Below are 25,000 nucleotides of genomic sequence, written 5' to 3' on the forward strand. Positions count from 1 at the left end.
TTTGAAGTAAGCGACAGGATGGAGAGGGAGCATACACCAGAGACGGACTTGACAAGGTCCCACCATGACATGGAAGATAGAAGGAGACGGGTTGGAGAGTTTGACGTTGAGATTTGCAAGATGGTGTTCTCTGCTTGCTTTAGGATGGACACACTTCTCAGCCTTATGGAATGAACTCCAGGAGTTAGGGAATTTTAGCAAATTGTATTGACCATCTGTGAAAAAATTGCTTACCAAAAAATTTCTTCACTAACGTATTCATCGAGGTGTCTACGAACACCTATCAATTAGTGCAAACCCAAATCCTTGTGGAACAATCTGGGGAGCCAATCAAAGTTCGGGTGCTCAGAGGGCCTGCGCGAAAAAATCGGAAAATTAACTTTTGCCAATATTGACTTGTGGGATGTCTAATTTGGGGTTTTTTGGGGTGCTGAATTGATTCCAACCAGTACTTTTGAGAAAAAAAACCACTCCTTGATCATATAAAATGTATTTATTGACATTTTTAACAGAACTTTGTAGCGTTCTGGGCCCTGTTCTTTTTCTGGTTTTCATCAATGATCTCTCCGACTCTCTGGAAAATCCTCTATTTCTCTTTGCCGACGACTCCACCCTCTGCCGCACCATCTGTCATCCCTCAGACCGGCAAGCAGCAGCTTCTTCGCTCACTGCAGATCTGGATAAAATCACAAACTGGTCCAACACGTGGAACATGTCTTTCAATCCGGACAAATCTCACACTCTCACTATGTCTCTTCGAAAGGACCGTTTAGAAAACCCCCCCATCCATTTTCTCAACAATCCTCTGGAAGAAGTCTTTTCTTTCAAGCTTCTAGGTCTCACTATCCGCCATGACCTTTCCTGGGAAAGTCGCATTTCCAACCTCGCCTCAAAAGCCAGTCGCCGACTGGGAATCCTCCGTCGTGCAAAGTCCTTCCTCGGCCCTCTTGAGCTCCTGACCACTTACAAAGCTTTTGTCCGTAGCCTGATGGAGTACTGCTCTCCCCTCTGGGCTGCTGCTCCTGCCTCCCACCTTTCTCGGCTTCACGCTGTCGAAACCAGGGCATTTAAGATCATCGGCATCTCCCGCAATGAAGCTGAGTCTTTGGGCCTCTCACTCAATCACCGCAGGTTGGTCGGTGGTCTTTCTGTCTTCTACCGTCTCCTCTCCAGCCTTGCCCCCCTGCTCTCTCTGCGATTTGTCCCCACCACATTTCCACAGGGCGCTCAAGGTCCGCCAACAACCCCCTTCTGGTAAAACTACCAAAATCACGAATCACTGCTCATCTTCACTCTTTCATTCCTCTTTTTCCCGCCTTTGGAATAAACTTCCTCACTCTATTCTTTCCCATTCTTCCCTCCAGGCTTTCAAAACTGCTGTTCACCACCACCTCTTATCTTCCCCCATCCAAATCCTCGATCTTTTCTACCCCCGATAATCCACCCAAGCCCACTTCCTTCAATTCCCCTGCTTTCCTTCCTGAAAGTCCCTGTAATGTCCATCTTCTCTTCGCCATGTTCCCCGTCCCATCCCCATCCCTCTCCCTTCCACAGTTCACCTAATGTGTCTGTTCCCCACTGTTTTGTCCGCCCCTCTTGTCTCATGCCCCCTTGCTGTGAGTTGTGTGTTAGCTCTCATACGAGCCTCGACAAGGTATACAAAAAAAAAAAAAAAACTGTGCTCAATGGAAATGTTGCTTCGTCAGCTTTTACAACCTTATTCATCAAACTCCCCAGTATCTTCCTCACTCCTCTTGTCATCCACCTGGTTTATGTTCAGGCAAGAGTTACCATGACAGATGCCGCAAGCAGAAATACACTTGACTCCTTGCTTTTTACAGCAGCACCTGAGTGAGCTGCAGTCCCCCGCACAGTTGCAGCTGGCAAACGTCAGGAGGTAGTCTGGTGCAATGGGGTCTGTAGAAGGGACTGGTGCATATCCTTGCTCGGTGAGTTGCCATCCGTAGTCCCGGGCATCCAACGATGGACTTTGCAGCATCAGCCAGTCTCTGGTCTGGAGGTAAGCTCGGAGAGAGTGCTGTGCCGCAGCTCCTGTTGTCGGGGGGAATTTTTCAGGTTTTATGCTCCCAGTAGCACCTCGCTTGCTGAAGATGTCAAATCTCAAGTCTTCCAAGTCTTTGGAGGATTTCCCATGGAACATGAGCATGAAAAGATCACAGCCTGCTTTAATGATCTCACCTTTCTCAGCTCGGATGTCCATAAACACGTCCATTGCCCTCTCTGCTTCATCAGTCTTGCAAAGCTTGCTTCGCAAAGTTGGTTTGCTAAACCCAAAAATTGCAAACACTGTATCGCAGCCAGAGAAGCTGTGCGAGAAGATGAGATACCTCCAGTATATCTCTGGGAGGGCCTCCCGCATCTTTCCGACATCGTAAGATGTTTCTTTGGCTGTCGTGAGGAAGATCGGATGGTCTGCAACATGATAAATCAGCATAACCATGACGTCTGTGTCCTCAGTCCTCACCTCGACAGGGGACTCTCTTTCCTCATCTCGAGCTGCGCGGACGATGGAGGTGTCGGCATCATCGGAGCATTGCTGTACACTGATTCCATTCCTACTAAATGTCTCAGCAAGGAGCAGAACGAGCTGGGCTTTGTTGTTTTTGTTGTCGAGGAACTTTTCTCTTGCAATGACGATTTTGAGATCCAGACGAATCTGAATGTCACAGCATGCATTCTTTGTTCGTCTCAAGTGGTCATGGTCCTTGGTGGAGCTGCCATATCTGTGAAAGACCACCGTTATCCGGAGGCGATGGCTCCCCATGGACTTCACAAACCGGAGGTAGCTCTCAGCAACATCCTTCCAAGTAAGGTTAGCCTCCCACTTGACATTGTGCAAGAGCCACCCACCATCAACCACAAGGCTTGTGCAGGGGGGTTGTTCGACAGGTGCCACACATGCCTTCGGGGACCTTGCTTGGGCAGCCTTGTCTGGCTTTCGCAACTTTTGATTTTTGTCAAACAGAGACTTCGGTTTTGGCGTCAACTCAAAGCGCAGAGCTTCTTTGGTCTTGACTTCACGCTCACTGATGACAATGAGGTGGTTGAATAGCTTCAGTGAGTCAATGATGACAATGAGGTGGTTGAATAGCTTCAGTGAGTCAATCGCCATTGACTTTGGGTCCAGATCTGAGGCTTGCAAGTGATTTGACCTTGTGTTTGGTTACCATTGCATCCACAACAGTTTTCCCATCCATCTTAGCCTGTATGGCTCTGCCAACTTCTGCTTGATCAGCGTTGACTTGGTCTTCGGGAGTGCTGCTGAACCCAGTTGAGAAGGACACCAGAGTCTTCTTGTCCCGTGTGGCATCGAAAGGGTTGACTTCCTCCAACCACCCAACTATGGTGTTGACAGCATCGTTATCTCTCTTCATTTGGGCTCTTTTAACGTCGGTGTGGACAGGTACCCCACATTTGACCATGCTTCTTTCTAGCTCTTGGTGAATGAACGAGATCTGTGGGTGGCCTTTATTGGAGACTTTTGAGAGCATATGCTTTTCAATCCTGGAACCACCACAGATGAAACACCTCAAGCCAGGTTCAGTCACATCCTTGTCCACACTGTCCTAAAAAATAAGACTTTTTTTGTAAACAACAGACAGGACATGAAATTTTGACACAAAACAGACAGAACACACATACCGTGAGTGATGTGTTTTAACACTAATAGGTCCACTCTACGTTGAATATATTCAAGTTCTATTGAGTCCGGTACACAATAACTTTATAGCTAAAGCTCTTAGCTAACGTCAGCTAACACAGAGAATTCTACTGAGCATGAGCACAAGTATAACCAACAATATAGCAGTGGTTTCAAAAATGTTGTATGCTGGTTTCAGCACAATTTGAACAATCTGAATCAATTGAGCCAAATTACCACAAAACACAGTCTGAGATATCTAAAAATGTATCATATCAATATTTTACGGCCAGGGATTCATTTTTCCTCAAATCTAATGGTTGGAATCAATTCAGCACCCCAAAAAACCCCTAGTTAGACATCCCACAAGTCAATATTGGCAAAAGTTAATTTTTCCGATTTTTTTTTTTCACGCAGGCCCTCTGAGCACCCGAACTTTGATTGGCTCCCCAGAATTTTCCACAAGGATTTGGGTTTGCACTAATTGATAGGTGTTAGTAGACGTCTAGATGAATACGTTAGTGAAGAAATTTTTTGGTAAGCAATTTTTTTCACAGATGGTCAATACGATTTGCTAAAATTCCCTAACTACAGTTACCTTCAGTCGGGTTAGCTCTCCATGCTTCAAAAGGAAGCTGCTTGGCTGCAACCGCCTCTCCACAGAATTCAATGCATGCACCAGGGTCGAGACTCTAGAGCCCTGTTCCTCATTGCATGGTCCACGAGCCACTGGCGGCCCCTGGTGGTCTAAAGTGCGTCACTTGACACGCAGCCGATGATACACAAATGTGAAAACACCCCCATCATAATCCGCCATAAATGCTTTCAAATTGACTATCTATAAAAAATAAATATATAAATAGCAAAAAAAAATATATCTAAAAAATATAAATGCTATCAAATTGGGTTCAAATGAATGTTCCAATGCGATGCATAAAAGTAACATCACAACATCAGTCGATGGCACTATGCAAATAATTATGCTTGCAGCCCAGTAACTAAAACAGGACGTGGAGGCAAGGCCTAAGAGCAGCCATTTTGGAGTTCTACAGGTGGTGTGACAGCTCTCACACTGATGTCTTATCGGCAAAAGTGGCCCCCTTCGAAAAAATAGTGAAGATCACTACTCTTGAGGATGGGGAGATAGCTGCAGGTAGGATGGGATTAACCAGCGCATGAGGAAAAGTGCACTGTTGTGAAATTATCCCCAGGTGCAATCACCTGGGGATTGTCATAAATCCAACCTGGGAAGGATACCCTGTGTTTTTCTTCCTATCATCAATGAGCAGGGGTCCCAAAGGATTTGCCACAATTTCCTGAAAGATTTGCCCTGCGAAGGGCAGCTGCACAGGAGGTCCTCCCACGGATTGGGTTTTCAGTTTTCTTTGCGTTTTTTGTGTATTTTGTGGAGTGAAGTGTTTTAAGGTGACCATTGGGACAGAGTTGGGAGAGGCAGGTTGAGTGTTTGGGGATTGGGAGTGGGGATATTCTGTGGGCGTGAGGTGGTTTAGGAGTCGTGGTGGAGGGTGGCGATGGGGGTTTGAATGTTTGGAGTAGGGAGGGGATTGACCTGAGGGTGAGGACTTGGGGTTTGTGGTGGGGTGGGGGGGGGGGAGTTGAGGGCTTGGAGTCTCGTTATACATTGTGCCGCAGGTCCCTGCTCATCACAGAATAATGGTGGACAAAATCACCATTGCAACAGGCCTATATATGGTTGTGTATACTATTTTGCAGACTGTTGTCAAAATTTCAAAAGTTTTCTGCATGCTGGGTGTCACGAATGCTCACCATCTATCAACGTCGTGATCAGGAATCCACAAGTGGCAGACTTTTTTGAATAACATTGTGATTGAGTGAAAGCTGGATGCCCTTCAATCCAGAAATCAAAAGGCAGTCGGCACATTGGAAGCCCTTGGACTTTCCTCCACCGAGGAAATGACTGGAAACGGTTCCCGTGAGGCGTTGCAAAAAGAGTTTGTCAGCCATGCATTAGAAATAGCCAGAACTTTTACACCGTCAGGGTTTCACTTTTACCATCACCATACCCCAATACATTGGGCTGCTCATGTGCAATAATAATTATCAAAGAACAGCACACGTAACTGATCCCACTTCCATCATATTCAGCAGACCTTATGCCCAGTGACTTTTGGTTGTTTCAAAAAATGAGACGGCCTTTGTGGTTTCAACTTCCTCTCCAGATCAGGGTTGGCATCGGTAGCTTCTACATACCCCTGAAAAAAGCTTTGCTACAGCCTTCACATCATGGATTCTTCATAGGTTTGCAGCACAAGGCCTTGTGGTGGGTGCCGCTGTGCCGCTGATACAGCGCCCTCTGCTGGTTAGGGCAGGAATTTGTAATTTGTTCATGGTGCCAGCGATAGCTCACATACAGTACACATCACAAAGGATACTGTCGGATCTTTAATGTCCACCAACGAATGCTGGCAGACAGGACGCCCAGTATAACATCCATCCGAGGGACGCCACACACATTGATGAATCTCCCTGCCTGTGAAATACCTGGGTTGGGATTCACATCCAGGTTAGACAGCTGGTGAGGTGTCGTCCACTAGACATCCAGGTTAGGTGAGTGTGCGTACCTCTAGGCCATCCTGTAAACCCACATCATGGATGAACAAGTGCCAAAAGTGTCATCAGGACTATCTGAAGTAGTGGCATTTTTGTACGTCTTACCTGCTTGTTGAAATAAGTTAGGACACCTTCATATTTGAACGCACGTCGTATTTTTGGTAGTGTACCTTCGACATTTTGGTCGTCCACTCTCTTCCTGTTTTGAACGGAAAGCTCAATGGTGATGTATTATATTTTGAGCCATCTCATCTTGGTTTTATTCCCAACCCAAAACGTGTCTGTCAACTCGGTGCTTCTTAGGCATGGATTTACCTCACTGTATGTGTTTCTTCGGAGGGAACTTGAGGCCAGCTGTTTTATTGGCTAACTTTCGCTGGTGGATATGTCAGATGTTATGCTATCATAACAAATATGAGGTCGTAGCTGGTACCCTGGTGATGGTTGATCCCATCCTTTTGGAAAAGCTTCAGAGCACTCAGGAAAAGTCGTGATCATTTCCACAACCTAATCCGGAATGGGTCGCAGCTCGATTGCACAGTGCGAAAGTTTCCACTTCGTATCCACAGAAATCGACCCTACACCAATGAACATCCAAGCTGTTCAACGGTACTCTGGTGTACAATTTAAATTTCTGCTCTGAACCAGCTGATCGTGGTGTAGCCGTACCCCCAGGAAGTATACATCAACTAGCCATACGCAAAAAAAACAAACAAACATACAATTGAGAAAGGTCTCCTGGGATAGTATAAGGAAGAAGATTAGACTTTTTTAAAATATTTTTTTTTAACTTTTGCTTTTCTCAGATTGTGCCCAGGTGTAATTTTATTTTGTCAATCCTAATTGTGGGCTTGTGTGTATCCGTAGCCATCTTCACACATCTGTGTCCACCCATTTTTTGTCAAATTCTGTATCGTGCATATGCTGTCATTGTCTTCTCATGGCTACCTGTGGTCACCTGTTTGATGTCACATTCAAATGGTCCCCTTATGTCGGCATTAGTACAGGATTGAATGAAATTGGGTACATTAAAACAGCACGTTCAAACGGGTCAAACTAAACAACACCCGGACACCACCCAGACACGTCTGTGGGGAGTGGAGGGGCTTTGGGATGAGTTAAGTATGAGGGAAGGAAGCACGTTTTCCTTCAATCATCAGAAAGGCCGCACCAGTGTTCGTGCCTTTATTTAATTTCCACACATACGATACAGTGGAATCTGGATAAGCGTATGCCTGAATGAAAACGCATATGAAAAATAAGCACACATGGGCCTCCCTATTTGATTTATCCATTGAACATAAGCACACATAAAAACGTCATCGTAAGGCTTTGAAAACTGAAAATATGATCAACTCAAACCGTGACAGTATTCCTTGTTTTATTGGTGCATAAACTTAAAGTCTGAATTTCTTACACGTCTGGTACCGGTACTTACAAGAGCCAATTTGGGCCAAATTCTCTAACATCCTCAATTTTCATCCGATTGACTTGAAATTTGAAGAGCATTTTCATGTCAGGTCACTGAATTCAACTACCAATTAATTTTAAGGTCAAAAGGTCAATACAGGCCTGGTTTCTAAAACTGATAGATTGGGCCAAAAACTAAATATATCACTATTAATATATCTCAAAAAGTTGTGGACGAGTTATGACAAAACAAGGTGGATGAGTTGAATAGGTGACAAGAACAAGCCGATTGGATTTAGGTTCAGATCCAGCCCATCAGTGGGATACAAAACGTAAACTGTTCCACCTGGCAGAGGTATGCGCTTTATCGATTCCCATTCCACTTTATGCTGTTTTGCCAAGTTTTCACTCGATGAGAGATTTTTTTTATTTGTTTGTTTGTCTGTCTGTCGGATTGAGACAATTTTCACCATAGGAGCAACTGCTCATGTTGAATGTTCTAATGATATTCATGACGTCATAGGTCAACATGGTGTGACAGCCATGTTGGAAAAACGGAAAAATTTTGGAGCTCTATCTCTGAAACCGCACTTGAAACTTGGCACATGCCAAGTGCTCCTCATGTGGAATAAGTGTGATTTTTTTTTTTTCATGATGTCATAGGTGCTTTCCTTATGTTGTCATTATTGCATATGTAGAATGCTACATCTGATCAGAATGAAATTTTTGAGGGTCATCTTGGGATAAACTGGTCCACAGAAAAAAAAAATTTGATGACGTCATCGGTCACCTGATGTGGCAGCCATATTGTTTAAAAAAAAAAAACCTTCAAAAATCTTCTATGAAGTGACTGAACAGATTGCGGCAGAACTTTACACATCTGACCACCTATCCGTGAGGAACAAAAGGTTCACACATACGATGTCATCGGTCACATGATTTGGCAGCCATATTGGATTTACCCTAAAACCTATAAAAATCTTCTCCAGAATGGCTGGAGAGATAGAGCAGAAACTTCACACAAATGCTCACCAAGCCATGGGTGTACAAGTTTGTTAAGGAATAATTGACAGGTCACATGGTTTGGCAGCCATATTGGATCGAAGAAAAATATTAAATATTTTTCTCTGGAACCGCTTAATCAATCGACATGAAACTTCACAATTATGATTCAGTAGTGATGGGAATGTATGTTTTAAATTTCAACTTGATCTGACACATGGTTTGGCCGCTAGAATTATTTAATTGTTTTGATCTGGGTTCTTTTTGGTCTGTTTGTTTTTTTTTTGTGTGAAAAAAAGCTCACTTGGTTGTGCCTGGATGGGTTTGAGGGTAGAGGAATAGCAGCTGAAATGTGAATCCTATCCAGGCTCCTCTTGATGACTTCATCTTTGCTTTTTGCTTGTTCGGGTTCCTTCTGATTACTCCATTGCAGGACTGTACCGATGTGATCTTCCATTTGACTTTGATTGAATTTATTTTAATCCCATTCTGAATTCAATTGCAGAATAATAATAATAAACGTCATTGTTTAGTGTCAGGTGTCCAATCAAAGCAGGGTTGCATCAAGCGCGACATCTTCGTACCCGGTCATTTCTGCCAGCAGTTATAAAGTGGCAGTTTCAATTATGTCTCTTATTAATTACGTAACACACCAGGACACAAACAGCACACACAATACACCAAACAAAACTACACAAACACCACCCAAAACAAGTTCTGGCGACGGTCTGCAATCTCTGGTTGCTCTTTTACTTGTTCTAAAGGGTAATTCCAATGGGTAGTTCTAAAGGCTTTCGTTTGTTTCTTGGCTTTGCCTATTTCAGAGTAAAAATGCCAAACCGAACCACTTCCTTCGGATGCAGGTGCGATTTTCCCCCCACCTCTTGCCATGTTCCACCCCTTCCCTTCCTTCATTTATAAGGTCCAATTACAGCACAGGAGGATTTGGGCCTAACAGCACTTGGAATGCGAGTGGATCAGCAGCACTGGCAGTACGAGAGCCCGGACCAGGTGTAACAAGTGCAATGTGGAAGCTCTGTCTCGCTTTGCTTCTAAAAATCCTCATCACCATCTTCACTTTTGGCATGAAGGCAAGCAATATTTTCTTGATGTTTTGCTTTACTTGTGCACAATTTCAAAGAGTATATTTGTATTCTCTCCATTAGTTTGCCTTTATTTATGGAACTGGCATTGCATGGGCAAGGGGTCGTAGTGTAGGTGGGGGAAGGTGGTGGAGTGGTGGGGGGGGGCATGAATTTGATGTACTGATTTCGCCTCTTCTTTTTTAGCTCACCTGGAACATAGTTCCAGGGAGCTTATAGGAGGGCGCGTCGTCCGTCAGTCAGTCCGTCTGTAAGTTCACAAATACTTGAAACTTCTCTGGAACAACTCATTTGATTTCAATGAAACTTTACCGCAAAGTTCATCACCGTGAATGTACCAAACTTTGTTCATGGCATTAAAAAAATCACGACCTGAGGTGGTTTACAGGGATTGCCCCCCAAAATAGGTATTTCCTTTATTCTCAGAAAGTACACGTGCAATTTTGATTAGACTTGACCACAACTTTCATTACCTATGATGTAACAAAGTTTGTTCACGGCGTTTAAAAGCATCGGGGTCTGAGGGGGTCTACGGGGGGGAGTTTTTTTTGGGGGGGGGGGTTGCCCTTCCTCCCCCAAAGAGGTATTTGCTCTCTTAGAAAGGACAGACAATTCCGATGAAACGTGACAACAACTTGCATCAACTGGTGTTGATAGATTGGTGGGGTGTTGATAGATTAGTCTGGTGCTGATAAATTTGTGCGGTGTTGATATGTTGGTGTGGTGTTGATAAATTGGTGCAGTGTTGATATATTGGTGCGGTGTTGTTATATTGGTGCGGTGTTGGTAAATTGGTGCGGTGTTGATAGATTGGTGTGGTGTTGATAAATTTGTCTGATGTTGATAAATTGGTATGGTGTTGATATATTGGTGTGGTGTTGATATATTGGTGTGGTGTTGATAGATTGGTGTGGTGTTGATAGATTGGTGTGGTGTTGATAAATTGGTATGGTGTTGATAGATTGGTGTGGTGTTGATAGATTGGTGTGGTGTTGATAAATTGGTGTGGTGTTGATAAATTGGTGTGGTGTTGATAGATCGGTCTGGTGTTGATAGATCGGTCTGGTGTTGATAGATCGGTGTGATGTTGATAGATTGGTCTGATGTTGATAGATCGGTCTGGTGTTGATAGATCGGTGTGATGTTGATAAATCGGTCTGATGTTGATAGATTGGTGTGGTGTTGATAAATTGGTGTGGTGTTGATAGATTGGTGTGGTGTTGATAGATTGGTGTGGTGTTGATAGATTGGTGTGGTGTTGATAAATTGGTGTGGTGTTGATAGATTGGTGTGGTGTTGATAAATTGGTGTGGTGTTGATAGATTGGTGTGGTGTTGATAGATTGGTGTGATGTTGATAGATTTGTGTGATGTTGATAAATTGGTCTGATGTTGATAGATTGGTGTGGTGTTGATAAATTGGTGTGGTGTTGATAGATTGGTGTGGTGTTGATAAATTGGTGTGGTGTTGATAAATTGGTGTGGTGTTGATAGATTGGTGTGGTGTTGATAGATTGGTCTGATGTTGATATATTGGTGTGGTGTTGATAGATTGGTGTGGTGTTGATAGATTGGTGTGGTGTTGATAGATCGGTGTGGTGTTGATAGATTGGTGTGGTGTTGATAAATTGGTGTGGTGTTGATAAATTGGTGTGGTGTTGATAGATTGGTGTGGTGTTGATAGATTGATGTGGTGTTGATAGATTGGTGTGGTGTTGATAGATTGGTGTGATGTTGATAGATTGGTCTGGTGTTGATAAATTGGTGTGGTGTTGATAGATTGGTCTGGTGTTGATAAATTGATGTGGTGTTGATAAATTGGTATGGTGTTGATAGATTGGTGTGGTGTTGATAAATTGGTGTGGTGTTGATAGATTGGTGTGGTGTTGATAGATTGGTGTGGTGTTGATAGATTGGTGTGGTGTTGATAGATCGGTGTGGTGTTGATAGATCGGTCTGGTGTTGATCGATCGGTCTGGTGTTGATTAATCGGTGTGATGTTGATAGATCGGTCTGGTGTTGATAAATTGGTCTGATGTTGATAGATTGGTGTGGTGTTGATAAATTGGTGTGATGTTGATAGATCGGTCTGGTGTTGATAGATTGGTGTGGTGTTGATAAATTGGTGTGATGTTGATAGATCGGTCTGGTGTTGATAGATCGGTCTGGTGTTGATAGATCGGTCTGGTGTTGATAGATCGGTCTGGTGTTGATAGATCGGTCTGGTGTTGATAGATCGGTCTGGTGTTGATAGATCGGTCTGGTGTTGATAGATCGGTGTGATGTTGATAAATCGGTCTGGTGTTGATAGATCGGTCTGGTGTTGATAGATCGGTCTGGTGTTGATAGATCGGTCTGATGTTGATAGATTGGTGTGGTGTTGATAGATTGGTGTGGTGTTGATAAATTGGTCTGATGTTGATAGATTGGTGTGATGTTGATAGATTGGTGTGGTGTTGATAGATTGGTTTGGTGTTGATAAATTGGTGTGGTGTTGATAGATTGGTGTGGTGTTGATAAATTGGTGTGGTGTTGATAAATTGGTATGGTGTTGATAGATTGGTGTGGTGTTGATAAATTGGTGTGGTGTTGATAAATTGGTATGGTGTTGATAGATTGGTGTGATGTTGATAGATTGGTTTGGTGTTGATAAATTGGTGTGGTGTTGATAGATTGGGTGGTGTTGATAGATTGGTGTGGTGTTGATAAATTGGTATGGTGTTGATAGATTGGTGTGGTGTTGATAGATTGGTTTGGTGTTGATAAATTGGTGTGGTGTTGATATATAGGTGTGGTGTTGATAGATTGGTGTGGTGTTGATAAATTGATATGGTGTTGATAGATTGGTGTGGTGTTGATAGATTGGTGTGATGTTGATAGATTGGTGTGGTGTTGATAGATTGGTGTGGTGTTGATAGATTGGTGTGGTGTTGATAAATTGGTGTGGTGTTGATAAATTGGTGTGGTGTTGATAAATTGGTGTGGTGTTGATAAATTGGTGTGGTGTTGATAGATTGGTCTGATGTTGATAGATTGGTGTGGTGTTGATAGATTGGTGTGGTGTTGATAAATTGGTCTGATGTTGATAGATTGGTGTGGTGTTGATAGATTGGTGTGATGTTGATAGATTGGTGTGGTGTTGATAAATTGGTGTGGTGTTGATAGATTGGTGTGGTGTTGATAGATTTGTGTGATGTTGATAAATTGGTCTGATGTTGATAGATTGGTGTGGTGTTGATAGATTGGTGTGGTGTTGATAGATTGGTGTGGTGTTGATAGATTGGTGTGATGTTGATAGATTGGTGTGGTGTTGATAGATTGGTGTGGTGTTGATAGATTGGTGTGGTGTTGATAGATTGGTGTGGTGTTGATAAATTGATGTGATGTTGGTAAAGTGCTCTGGTGTTGATGTTTTTAAGCAAGATGGGTTGAATGGCTTCCTCCTCTGTCTGTGTTTACCCTCACCCTCACCGTTGATCACCCTATGTCTGTTTCACCCTATCAACACCACCCTATATCTGTTTACCCTCACCGAAGGTAATGCATTTGGGTCTGTTTGTTACTTGGCAAAAAAATCTTTTTTTTGACAGGTATGTTGATCCCCTCCTTTTGTTTGTGTGTTTGTTTGTTTGTTACTTGGCAAAAAATAGTTAATTTTTTTTCGAGCCTTCAGCTCGGCTCGGCTCGGTTCGGTTCGGCTTGGTTCAGCTCGGCGCGGCTTTGCTCGGCTCGGTTCGGCTTGGCTCGGCTCGGTTCGGCTTGGCTCGGTTTGTTTGTTTGTCTGTCCGCTTCGCCTCCAGCCCAAACTGCTCAACTGACCTGAAATTTTCAGAAATTAATGTCACTGACCCTGTGACGGTCTCGCTTTGAAGATTCGTAAATTTGGTCAACCAAAAAGGTCTACATGGGACAATAGGCCAATTTGAGGCAAATTAACTTTGATCAAAAGGTCAACATCGGCCAACATCTGCCAAATTATTAAATTGTTTCTAAAACTGTCAATTTTCATCCGCTTGACTTGAAATTTGAACGCCATTTACATATCAGTCCGCTGAATTCATGCACCAATTATTTTTGAGATCAACATCGTCCAAAAGGCCAATTTGGGCCATACTGGGCCAAATTTTCTCACATCCTCAATTTTCATCCGATTGACTTGAAATTTGAAGAGCATTTGCATGAGATCACTGAACTCAACCACATATTAATTTTGAGGTCAACATAGACAAAAGGTCAACATGGACCAAATTTCTAAAATCCTCATTTTTAATCCAAGTAACTTGAAATTTGAAGAGCATTTGCATATCCGGTTACTGAATTGAACCATCTACTAATTTTGAGGTCAACATACATTCCAGTTTTGACGAAATTTTCTAAAAACCTAAATTTTCATCCGTTTAACTTGAAATTTGAAGAGCATTTGCATATCCGGTTAATGAATTGAACCATCTACTAATTTTGAGGTCAACATACAGGCCAATTTTGGCGAAATTTTCTAAAAACCTAAATTTTCATCCGTTTAACTTGAAATTTGAAGAGCATTTGTATGTCAGTTCGCTGAATTCATGCACCAATTATTTTTGAGATCAACATTGTCCAAAAGGCCAATTTGGGCTATACTGGGCCAAATTTTCAAAAATCCTCAATTTTCATCCGATTGACTTGAAATTTTAAGAGCATTTGCATGAGATCACTGAACTCAACCACATACTAATTTTGAGGTCAACATAGACAAAAGGTCAACATGGACCGAATTTCTAAAATCCTCAATTTTCACCCGATTGACTTGAAATTTGAAGAGCATTTGCATGAGATCACTGAACTCAACCACATACTAATTTTGAGGTCAACATAGACAAAAGATCAACATCGACCGAATTTCTAAAATCCTCAATTTTCATCCAATTAACTTGAAATTTGAAGAGAATTTGCATATCCGGTTATTGAATTGAACCACCTACTAATTTTGAGGTAAACATCTCGGCCAATTTTGGCCAAATTTTCTAAAAACCTCTATTTTCATCCAATTGACTTGAAATTTGAATAGCATTTGCATGTTAGGTCACCGAATTCAACCACCTATTAATTTTGAGGTAAACATAGGCCAAAAGGCCAATTTGGGCCAAATTTTCTAAAATCCTCAATTTTCATACGATTGACTTGAAATTTGAAGAGCATTTTCATGTCAGATCGCTGAATTCAACGACCAATTAATTTTAAGATCAAACAGTCAACACAGGCCTAATTTTAAAAACTGATAGGGCCAAAAACGATATATATTGTTGCGGGGACGGGACGTCGGCCGCGGTGCACGGCCGCTAGATTGGGACCGCAAGTCGGCTCGACCGATCGTCCGGAATTCAGATCATCGCCCCGGATAAGTCCGGAGTCGAGGGTCCTTTGTTTGAGACTGTGAAGCGTCAATATTTCCACCACGTGGTTCAGGGTCATTCGCCAAATATCATAATACCTAGAGACCACGTGGTGATCTACCGAGTCCTCACACCCTCGACGGAAGTCGTACGGAAACGAGCCGCTTAGCGTGCTCGTTCCGTGTGCGATTCCGAGCGGTTTAATCGCTGAGAACCGTCGGTCTAGATGTCCCCTTACGGCGGCACAACGGCCTTGCTAATTTTTCCCCAGCACGCGACACGCTCAGTCAAGGAAAGAAGGGACGTGAACGAACTGAAACATTTTTCAATGGGGGTTTATTTATACAATGATGGGGGAATGAGGAGAGCACATAAGGCAGAGCTATACCGAATATATCAGAATACAGCAAAGGCACTTAACAGTTTATTACTTATAACACAGGCCCACGAACACACACACACACACACACACACACACACACACACACACACACACACACACACACACACACACACACACACACACACACACACACACACACACACACACACACACACACGAAGTGGTGGCTAATGCCTTTATTAATACCCCCAGCTTGGAAGGAAGGTGAGCTGGAGGTAAGGGGTCTATATTGGACCTTTCCACCTCGTGCGGTCTTCCGGCTGACTCGGTCGGCGCCCGTCCCGGCCACCAAAACCTCGACTCCGTTTTGGCGGATGGTCCCTCTCGAGTTTGACCCTCCAGAGGAGGAGGAGGAGGAGGAGGAGGAGGAGGAAGAAGACGTTCCAGACGGCCACGACCAACCCAGACCTCTCAGACGACGACGACGACAGGGACTTCTCCTTCCACGACGACAGAAGCGCTTCTCGACCTCCTAGGCCACGATGACGACGACGACAGGGGCGCTCACTGGCTCGTTTCTCCGATTGACTCACTCCTTTTTACGCGCTCCGACGCGCTCCCCCCTCTCCCTTCCCGGCGCGCGGGGAAAATCCCGGGGCGGGAGTTGATCAACCGTCATCCTTGTTTGCGTCTCAAAATCTCGGGGCGGGAGGGTGGTTCTTCTTCTTTGCAGAGGAGGGTTGTTCTTCTTCTTTGTGGAATCTCGATAAAACTCCTAACTATTAAAATAAATCACAGCGCATTTACATTGATTTACCCATTAAACAAGGGAAGGGGAGCTATCTATAAAACACATACTTACCGAGATAACTGAGCTAAAGGACCTGGATGTTGAGTGTGATCATAGCTTCCAGATTGGCAACAATATTTCATTTTTTCTCAAAACGTTGTGGACGAGTTATGACAAAACAAGGTGGATGAGTTGGTTTGGTGACAAGAACAAGTGGATTGGATTTTGTTTGGACCCGCCCATCAGTGGGATACAAAACCTGAACTGTTCCACCTGGCAGTGGTATGCGCTCTTCCGATTGCCATTCCACTTTGTGCTGTTTTGGCAAGTTGTCACTCTATGAGTGATTTTCATTTGTTTGTCCACACGGAACTTTTCGTATTTTTCTCTGCAACCACTTGTTTGAGACAACATTTTCACTGTTGGTGCGACTACTTTTGTAGAATGTTATAATGATGACTATGATGTCATAGGTCATGTGGTACGGCACCCTGATTGGAAAAACGGAAACACTTTGGACCTCTGTTGCTCTGAAACCCTTCCAAGGAAAAAAATTGAAACATGGCACATCGCTCTTCATGAGGAATGAGTTTAATTTTTAATGACGTCACAGGTGCCTTTGTTATGATGTCATAATTGCACATGTAGAACGCTACATCCGATCAGTATGAACATTTTTGAGGGTCATCTAGGGCTAAAATGGTCCACACATTTTTTTTATGGTGTCATTGGTCACGTGATTCAGTAGCCATATTGCTTTTTTCAAAAAAAAAACCTTCAAAAATCTTCTTCTCTGAAATTGCCTATCAGATTGAGATGAAACCTTACATGTATGACCGCCTATCCATAAAGAACAAAAGGATCACACATATGACGTCATAGGTCACATGGTTTGGCAGCCATATTGGATTTACCATAAAACCTATAAAAAATGTTCTACTCCAGAATGGCTGTACAGATGAAGGGGAAACTTCCCACATATGTTCTGCAAGCCTTGGTTGTAAAAGTTTGTTCAGGAATAATTGAAAAGTCACTTGGTTTGGCAGCCATATTACACTTAAGAGTATATTAAATAGTGTTTCCTCTGGAACCGCTTAATCAATCGACATGAAACTTCACAGTTATGATCTCTTAGTAATGTGGAATACATGTTTGTAATTTCAACTTGATCAGACACATGGTCTGGCACCCAGAATTTTTTTTTGTTTTGTTTATGTTTTAATGAGGCTCACTTAGCTGTGCCTGGATGGGTTTGAGGGTAGAGGATTAGCAGCTGACAGCTGACACATGACTGGATTATGATTCGATCGACATCGATTCGATTTTTGCAGCCTTTGTTGATGCTTACTTCATTTGTCATCATGCCAGTTGGCTAGGTGTGGGTACCTCTCTCACCTGTCATGGCACTTCAGCAAAAGCTTTCTGCGACTCATTGGGACTGACTCGATCAGTCAATTTCCCAACCCGGATCTCAACCAATGGTACTCTATCTCTTCTGGATCTGATTTTGACCAATTTCCCTGAAAATATCTCCTCTTCTTCCTCCACTCCAATCAGTTCTTCTGACCACATGCTTGTCAAAGTGGACATCTCTCTGGCTGTTATCAGGGAACCACCTCAGTGCCGTCGAGTCTGGCATTTCACTCAAGCCGACTGGCAGGGTCTTCAAGCAGCCATCAAACTTCGAGACTCGTCTCCTATCACTACTTTCTCCAACATCAACTCATCCTGGGAATTCTTTCAAAGAAACTTGCTCTCCCTCATGCACAGATTTATCCCCTCTCGTCTTCAGTCGTCCTACCCTTCCTCCCGCCCTTGGTTCACTGAAGCTTGTGGCGAGGCAGCTGTCCTGAAACAACTTGCCTTTGCCTCATGGAAAGCAAACCCAACTGAGGGTAATCTCAGTTCCTTCCATAAAGCTCGGAACAAGTGTGTATCTACCCTCAGGAGAGCCAGAAAACAACATCTTTCTCATCTCAAGTCTGAACTCTCAAACTTCTCTCCCTCCTCCAAATCCTGGTGGCATCTAATCAAATCTGTTTCTGGTGTATGTTCCCCCTCCATCCCCTCACTTACCTCAAATGGCCACACAGCTGATACCGCACGTGAAAAGGCTGAATGCCTAAACTCAGTGTTTGCATCAAAATGTTGTGTCCAAAACCCATCGCTTTCTGTACCCACCTTACCCAGTCGCACACAACTGTATCTGGTCTCTGTGTCCTTTTCCTCTGACAATGTGGAGATCTTGCTGTCAAATCTCAACTCAGATTCTGCAACCGGTCCAGACCGCATCAGCCCTAAAAACCTACACCTCTGCTTTTGCTCACCCTCTCTCTGTTCTATTCACCCTCTCATTTTCTCGATCATCTGCCATCTGCTTGAAAATCAGCAAACATCACTGCCCTGCATAAAAATGGTGCAAAAACAGATCCCTGTAACTACAGACCAATCGGTCAACTCCCAATCATCAGCAAGGTTATGGAATCCATCATCGTTTCAGATATTAAAAATCCTTGCTCTTCTCCAATGGCCTGATTTCTGATCATCAATTTGGTTTCAGACCAGGTCATTCTACCCTGGATATGCTGCTTCTGCTCTCCAAACAATGGGTGGAGGTCCTCAATGCTGGACATCTAATCAGAGCCATATCCCTGGACATATCACGTGCTTTTGACATGGTCTGGCACCCTGCCCTGCTCACCAAACTCTCTTCCCATGGTATCCAAGGCCAACTCCACTCATGGCTCGCAGACTTCCTCTCCTGTCACAGTCAACGTGTGGCCCTAAATGGAGTTCTCTCATCCCCTCTTCCTGTCCAGGCTGGAGATGCTCAAGGTACCATTTTGGGCCCTGTTCTTTTTCTGGTTTTCATGAATGATCACGCCGACTCTCTGGAAAATCCTCTTTATCTCTTTGCTGATGACTCCACGCTCTGCCGTACCATCTGTCATCCCTCAGACCGGCAAGCAGCAGCTTCTTCGCTCACTGCAGATCTGAGTGAAATCACAAACTGGTCCAACACATGGAACACGTCTTTCAATCCTGACCAATCTCACACCCTCGCTTTGTCTCTCCGAAAGGACCATCTGGACCCCCCCCTCCCCCCATAGACTTTCTCAGCAATCTGCTGGAAGAAATCCTTTCTTTCAAGCTTCTGGGTCTCACTATCCACCATGATCTTTCCTGGGAAAGCCACATTTCCAACCTGATCTCCAAAGCCAGTCGCTGACTGGGAATCCTCCCTCGTGCAAAGTTCTTCCTCGGCCCACCTGAGCTCCTGGCCACATACAACGCTTTCGTCCGCTGCCTGATGGAGTACTGCTCTCCCCTCTGGGCCGGTGGTCCTGCCTCCCACCTTTCTCGGCTTCACGCTGTGGAAACCAAGACATTTCAGATCATTGGCATCTCACACGATAAGGCTGAGTCTTTGGTCGTCTCACTCTCTCACCGCAGGCATGTCGGTGGTCTTTCTGTCTTCTACCGTCTCCTACCATCTCCTCTCCAGTGTCGCCCCCCCCATCCCCTGATCTGTCTGCGTTGTCCCCACTATATTTCTGCAGGGCGCTCAAGGTTCGCCAAAAACCCCTTTCTGGAAAACTACCAAAATCACGAATCACTGCTCACCTTCACTCTTTCATTCCTCTTTTTTTCCCGCCTTTGGAATAAACTCCCTCACTCTGTTCAATCCCATTCTCCCCCCCCCCCCAGGCTTTCGAAACAGCTGTTCACCACCACCTCTTATCGTCCCCCATCCAAATCCTCAATCTTTTCTACCCCCGCTAATCCACTCCAAACCCACCTCCTTCAAATTCCCTGCTTTTCCTTCCTGAAAGTCCCTGTAATGTCCATCTTGTATACCCCGTGTTCCCACCCCATCCCTCTTGCTTCCACAGATCTCCTAATGTCTCTGTTCCCCACTTTTTTGGCCTTCCCACTCCCGCCACTCCTGTCTCATGCCTCCCTTGCTTGACAAAGTATTAAAAAAAAAATGAATTATAATAATCTCATTCATGGTTGTGAAACTGATGGAGTGACGGAAGCGAATGTAGCTTTCTTTTGCTTGTGATTGTGTTTCATGACCATAACTGTTCATTGTAAAATATATTTCTGTGCTTGGTTGTGTTTATTAATTGCGAAGCATATTTTACGTTGTTTTTTTTTTTTTTCATCGTTTTCTTTGCCTGGTCACATCTCATGAGTTTTTCTGATCATTCTCCAGGTCCCTTCGGGCCTTTTTATCCCCTCCATGGCAGTCGGAGCCATTGCTGGGCGTGTGCTCGGGGTCGCCATGGAACAGATTGTTGCTGCACATCCTGACTGGGTGATTTTCAGCCAATGGTGTCACTCTGGTGCCTCATGCATCACTCCTGGGCTGTATGCCATGGTGGGGGCAGCTGCTTGCTTAGGTGAATAAAATAATTTTCTAAACTTTTGTATGCCTTATGGAAACAAGCTTTTTACATTCCTGTATGATGTTTCACTGGTGTGATATTATTTTCATGTTCCAAGGAATTCTTGGTTCCTTGACATTTGAGTAGGAATTGTCATGGGCTTAAATTGTTGGAAGGGGTCGTGGGGGGGGGGGCAGCTGAGCAAGAAAGGACAGAAGAGGTTAAAGAAACACAAAATCACCGAGGAGAGGAAACTCTGCCTTCGGTGGAAGAACAATATCCTCTGACTCGGCCTCCTCTTAGGTTAGAGCAGTTGGTCTGAAGACCTTGAACTCCATCTTGTCCCGGGTAACAACAAATGTCGCAGCATCAGCCCGTCGTGTGAAGTCACTGCAGATGAACACCTCTTTTAAAAAATTTCTGTATACAAAGGAGAAAGGTGACACAGGGCAAAAGGGTAATGTACTGACAGTGGGGCAACAGGTAGATGCAAAAAGCAATGGAACAAATCGTCGTCGTCTTCGTCGTCATCGGAAGCCCACAGCCCCGAGGAAGCCATCTATTCTGTCTGGATTGCCCCAGAGATCGAGTAAAGATGAAATATTAAATAGTTATCTGTGTTGGGTGGGTTGAGAGAAAGTTGTAATTTAAGTGGTTGCGAGTGTCAAGTTCAAGATAACAAAACGGGAAGAACTGGTCCCGAGTTGTGTCACGTTTATGTTGATAAGTTTAAGTGCGGGTTGGTAACCAGAACAAAGTCCAGAGATGGTTACTCTGGAGGACCACAGGAAGGTTTGTTCAGGTGGATGGGTCACGGAGTGTGGTTCGTTGATGATTTTATTATGCTTATCTTGATGCAAAGCGATGGTGGTGATGTGATTGTGAATGTTTTTTTTCCCGAAATGTTGTGTTTAATGGTGGAGGTGACGCGTGTGGAAAGATGTTGTTCCACTAAGTTACTGGTGAGATATTTTTGTACATGAGAGGGGGTGTCTGATTTGACAAGTGGTGATGTGGGTGTTCTAGTATTTGTGTGGCATCAACAAAGTGCGTTTAAATTGATCAGTTATGTGCTCAGTTACTAACCGTCGAACTGGCTGTTATAATCTATTGATAATTATTGTGCTGTGTTAGTAAATGTCTGACGAGATGTGTTAATCTATTGATAATTATTGTGCTGTGTTGGTAAATGTCTGACTAGATGTGTTAATCTATTGATAATTATTGTGCTGTGTTAGTAAATGTCTGACGAGATGTGTTAATCTATTGATAATTATTGTGCTGTGTTAGTAAATGTCTGACGAGATGTGTTAATCTATTGATAATTATTGTGCTGTGTTAGTAAATGTCTGACGAGATGTGTTAATCTATTGATAATTATTGTGCTGTGTTAGTAAATGTCTGACGAGATGTGTTAATCTTTTGATAATTATTGTGCTATGTTAGTAAATGTCTGACGAGATGTGTTAATCTATTGATAATTATTGTGCTGTGTTAGTAAATGTCTGATGAGATGTGTTAATCTATTGATTATAATTATTGTGCTGTGTTAGTAAATGTCTGACGAGATGTGTTAATCTATTGATAATTATTGTGCTGTGTTCGTAAATATCTGACTGGATGTGTTATCTATTGATAATTATTGTGCTGTGTTAGTAAATGTCTGACTAGATGTGTTAATCTATTGATAATTATTGTGCTGTGTCAGTAAATGTCTGACTAGATGTGTTAATCTATTGATAATTATTATGCTGTGTTAGTAAATGTCTGACTAGATGTGTTAACCTATTGATAATTATTGTGCTGTGTTAGTAAATGTCTGACTAGATGTGTTAACCTATTGATAATTATTGTGCTGTGTTAGTAAATGTCTGACTCGATGTGTTAATCTATTGATAATTATTGTGCTGTGTTAGTAAATGTCCTACTAGATGTGTTAATCTATTGATGATTAATTACCCTCACCAGAGGAGAAGGCATTGCATTTGGGTCCGTTTGTTTGTCGGTTTGTTTGTTTGACGGTTTGTCTGTTTGTTTGTTGGTCGGTTTGTCTGTTTGTCTGTTTGTTTGTTTGTCCGCGCAGAACTTTCATGTTTTTCTTCGCAACCGCTTGTCAGATTGAGACAAACTTTTCACCATTGGTGCGACTATTCATGTATAATGTTTTCATGATCATTATGACGTCATAGGTCACGTGGTGTCGTAGCCATATTGGAAAAACGTTGGACCTCTGTATCTCTGAAACCACACCAAGTAAAAAATTGAAACTTGGCACAAAGCAAGTACTCCTCATGGGGAATGAGTTTGATTTTGTTTTTATGATGTCATAGGTGACCTCGTTATGACATCATAATTGCATATGTAGAACGCCACATCTGATCAGTATGAATAATTTTGAGGGTCATCTAGGGATGAAATGGTCCACAGAAAGAAAAAAAATTTCATGACGTCATCGGTCACGTGATTCGGCAGCCATATTGTTTTTTGTTTTCCTCTTTTTTTGCCTTCAAAAATCATCTTCTCTGAAGTGGCTGAACAGATCGGGGCGAAACTTTACATGTATGACCGCCTGTCCATGAGGAACAAAAAGTTCATACATATGATATTGTTACGTTTGAGGGGGGGGGTATGCATTCAAAGGGTAATTAGGATGTTTAATTAGGTATGCCATGCTGTTCGAGTTTACCAGGATCTCGATGTAATAAATAGCAATTCAGTGGTGATAAGTTGTCTAGTAAATGTTCATTTCTTCAAGGGGGGGAAATGATAATTGTCACGTAATTAGATAGGGACATGGGATAGGGTAAGTGTGTCTGCGTAAACCCCTTTTGGTATTCTCTGGAGACTGGCCGTGACATCACAGGACAGTGCAGTGGATGGCTCCGCCCCGTGATCACGATTGGCAGAAGGCGACGGCGGTGGGCCAATAAACGGCTCGATTGGAAGTGACGAGGACGGGAGGATAAAAAGGTTCTGTTCGGGGTCGAAAAGGAAGAGGAAGAAGATCACAACCAAAAGATCGTGTTTTTTTGGTGTGGAGGCTGTTGCGCGGAGAGCGTCCTTGTTGTTGTGCTGATTCGATTGTGTTCTTGATCGTGTCTTGGAGCCTTGCTGAGCCTCGTGCCTCACCTTGGTTGGCTCTGGGGTTCTGCTGACTCGGAGTACGGGGTCGAACGCCGGGCGGACCTGGCTCCCTCTCCTGCTCGCAACTTGGCGCCAGAACTGGTTCCCTGGCGGCTGTGAGCGGACTTGGGCCAAGACCAGGAGGTCGACAGCACCACGGTTTCTCCTGCCCCCCTGACGAGAGCAAGGCCAGCTCGTCCGACGCCGATCCAGGGACAGTTGCGTCCACACCACGGTCCAGCCTGACCACCAGAAATAGCTACGTTGTGTGTGTGTGTGTGTGTGTGTGTGTGTGTGTGTGTGTGTGTGTGTGTGTGTGTGTGTGTGTGTGTGTGTGTGTGTGTGTGTGTGTGTGCTTGGCGCCTTAGAAGGTTTGAGATCTCTATATTCATTGGAATTGTCTGTGTTTTTCCCCACGCCCGATCCCACACCATCCCGTCGAATCGCCCCGGATCCCTCTTCTTGCCGAGTCTTGTTATTTCTGGTAATAATAAAAACGAATAAACATCATCAACTCAGTGAAAAGTGACTCGTGCCACCTTCCTCGTCCCGTTTGCAGTAGAGCGATTAGAACCGCCATGTTTGGGTTATAAAGAAATAAACCGCCTCCAACGTTTCGGCTCATTCTACGTTGGCGGGACTGTTCAAGTCCCGTGGACGTCACAATATTGTTGCGGATTCGCGCCCGCCGGCGTGCGAGCGGCCACGTAACTCGAATCGCGGCACGTCGCCCACCGGACGGACAATCCCGTCGTGACCCTCTCGGACTAACGCCGGGAACTAGTCACGGGTGGGCCTTTCGGCCTCACCACGATCGTGCCAATCGGCCCCCCGCGTGGGATAGGGTTGCTCGCCAAATTCGACCTACCTAAGTACCCACACGGAGGGTAGACCGGGCGATCGCACCTCGCCGCAGGTCGACTTCGGACACGGGCCACTTTAAGTGACCCGTTTCGTACTATCGGGATAACCGAGCAGTGTTATCGTCAACCTCGACGGTTCGATTAATTATTGGGCGTATTTAGCCCACGACCAACCATTTACGTGAAGTAAGATGGAGATTCAATAAAAGAAAAGACGAAGAAAAACGGGAAAAACAGTTCAACATAAAGCACATTTATTCCGCGGCAAACGGAAAGCACACATATACAATTATGCACCAAAAGCAAATGTAAAAGTAACACGACAATTCTGCACAAAAAGCAAATGTAACA

The 25,000-nt window shown here is 43.9% G+C and overlaps 1 protein-coding gene across 5 annotated transcripts in view; it reads left to right on the forward strand.

Annotated features, from left to right (window-relative positions):
- CLCN3 (Cl-/H+ antiporter 3) overlaps window positions 1-25,000 on the forward strand; it is a 113,599-nt gene that overhangs the window by 60,433 nt on the left and 28,166 nt on the right. For all 5 annotated transcript variants that reach the window (XM_085886740.1, XM_085886737.1, XM_085886736.1 and 2 more), the window contains exons 8-9: window positions 9,588-9,756; window positions 20,492-20,678. In XM_085886740.1, the coding sequence (XP_085742866.1) occupies window positions 9,588-9,756; window positions 20,492-20,678 (356 nt within the window). The remainder of the gene's footprint in view (window positions 1-9,587; window positions 9,757-20,491; window positions 20,679-25,000) is intronic.

Source organism: Eptatretus burgeri, chromosome 6 (genome assembly GCF_056783735.1).
Source record: "Eptatretus burgeri isolate ZD-2024b chromosome 6, Ebu_testis_v1, whole genome shotgun sequence".
Lineage (NCBI taxonomy): Eukaryota > Metazoa > Chordata > Myxini > Myxiniformes > Myxinidae > Eptatretus > Eptatretus burgeri.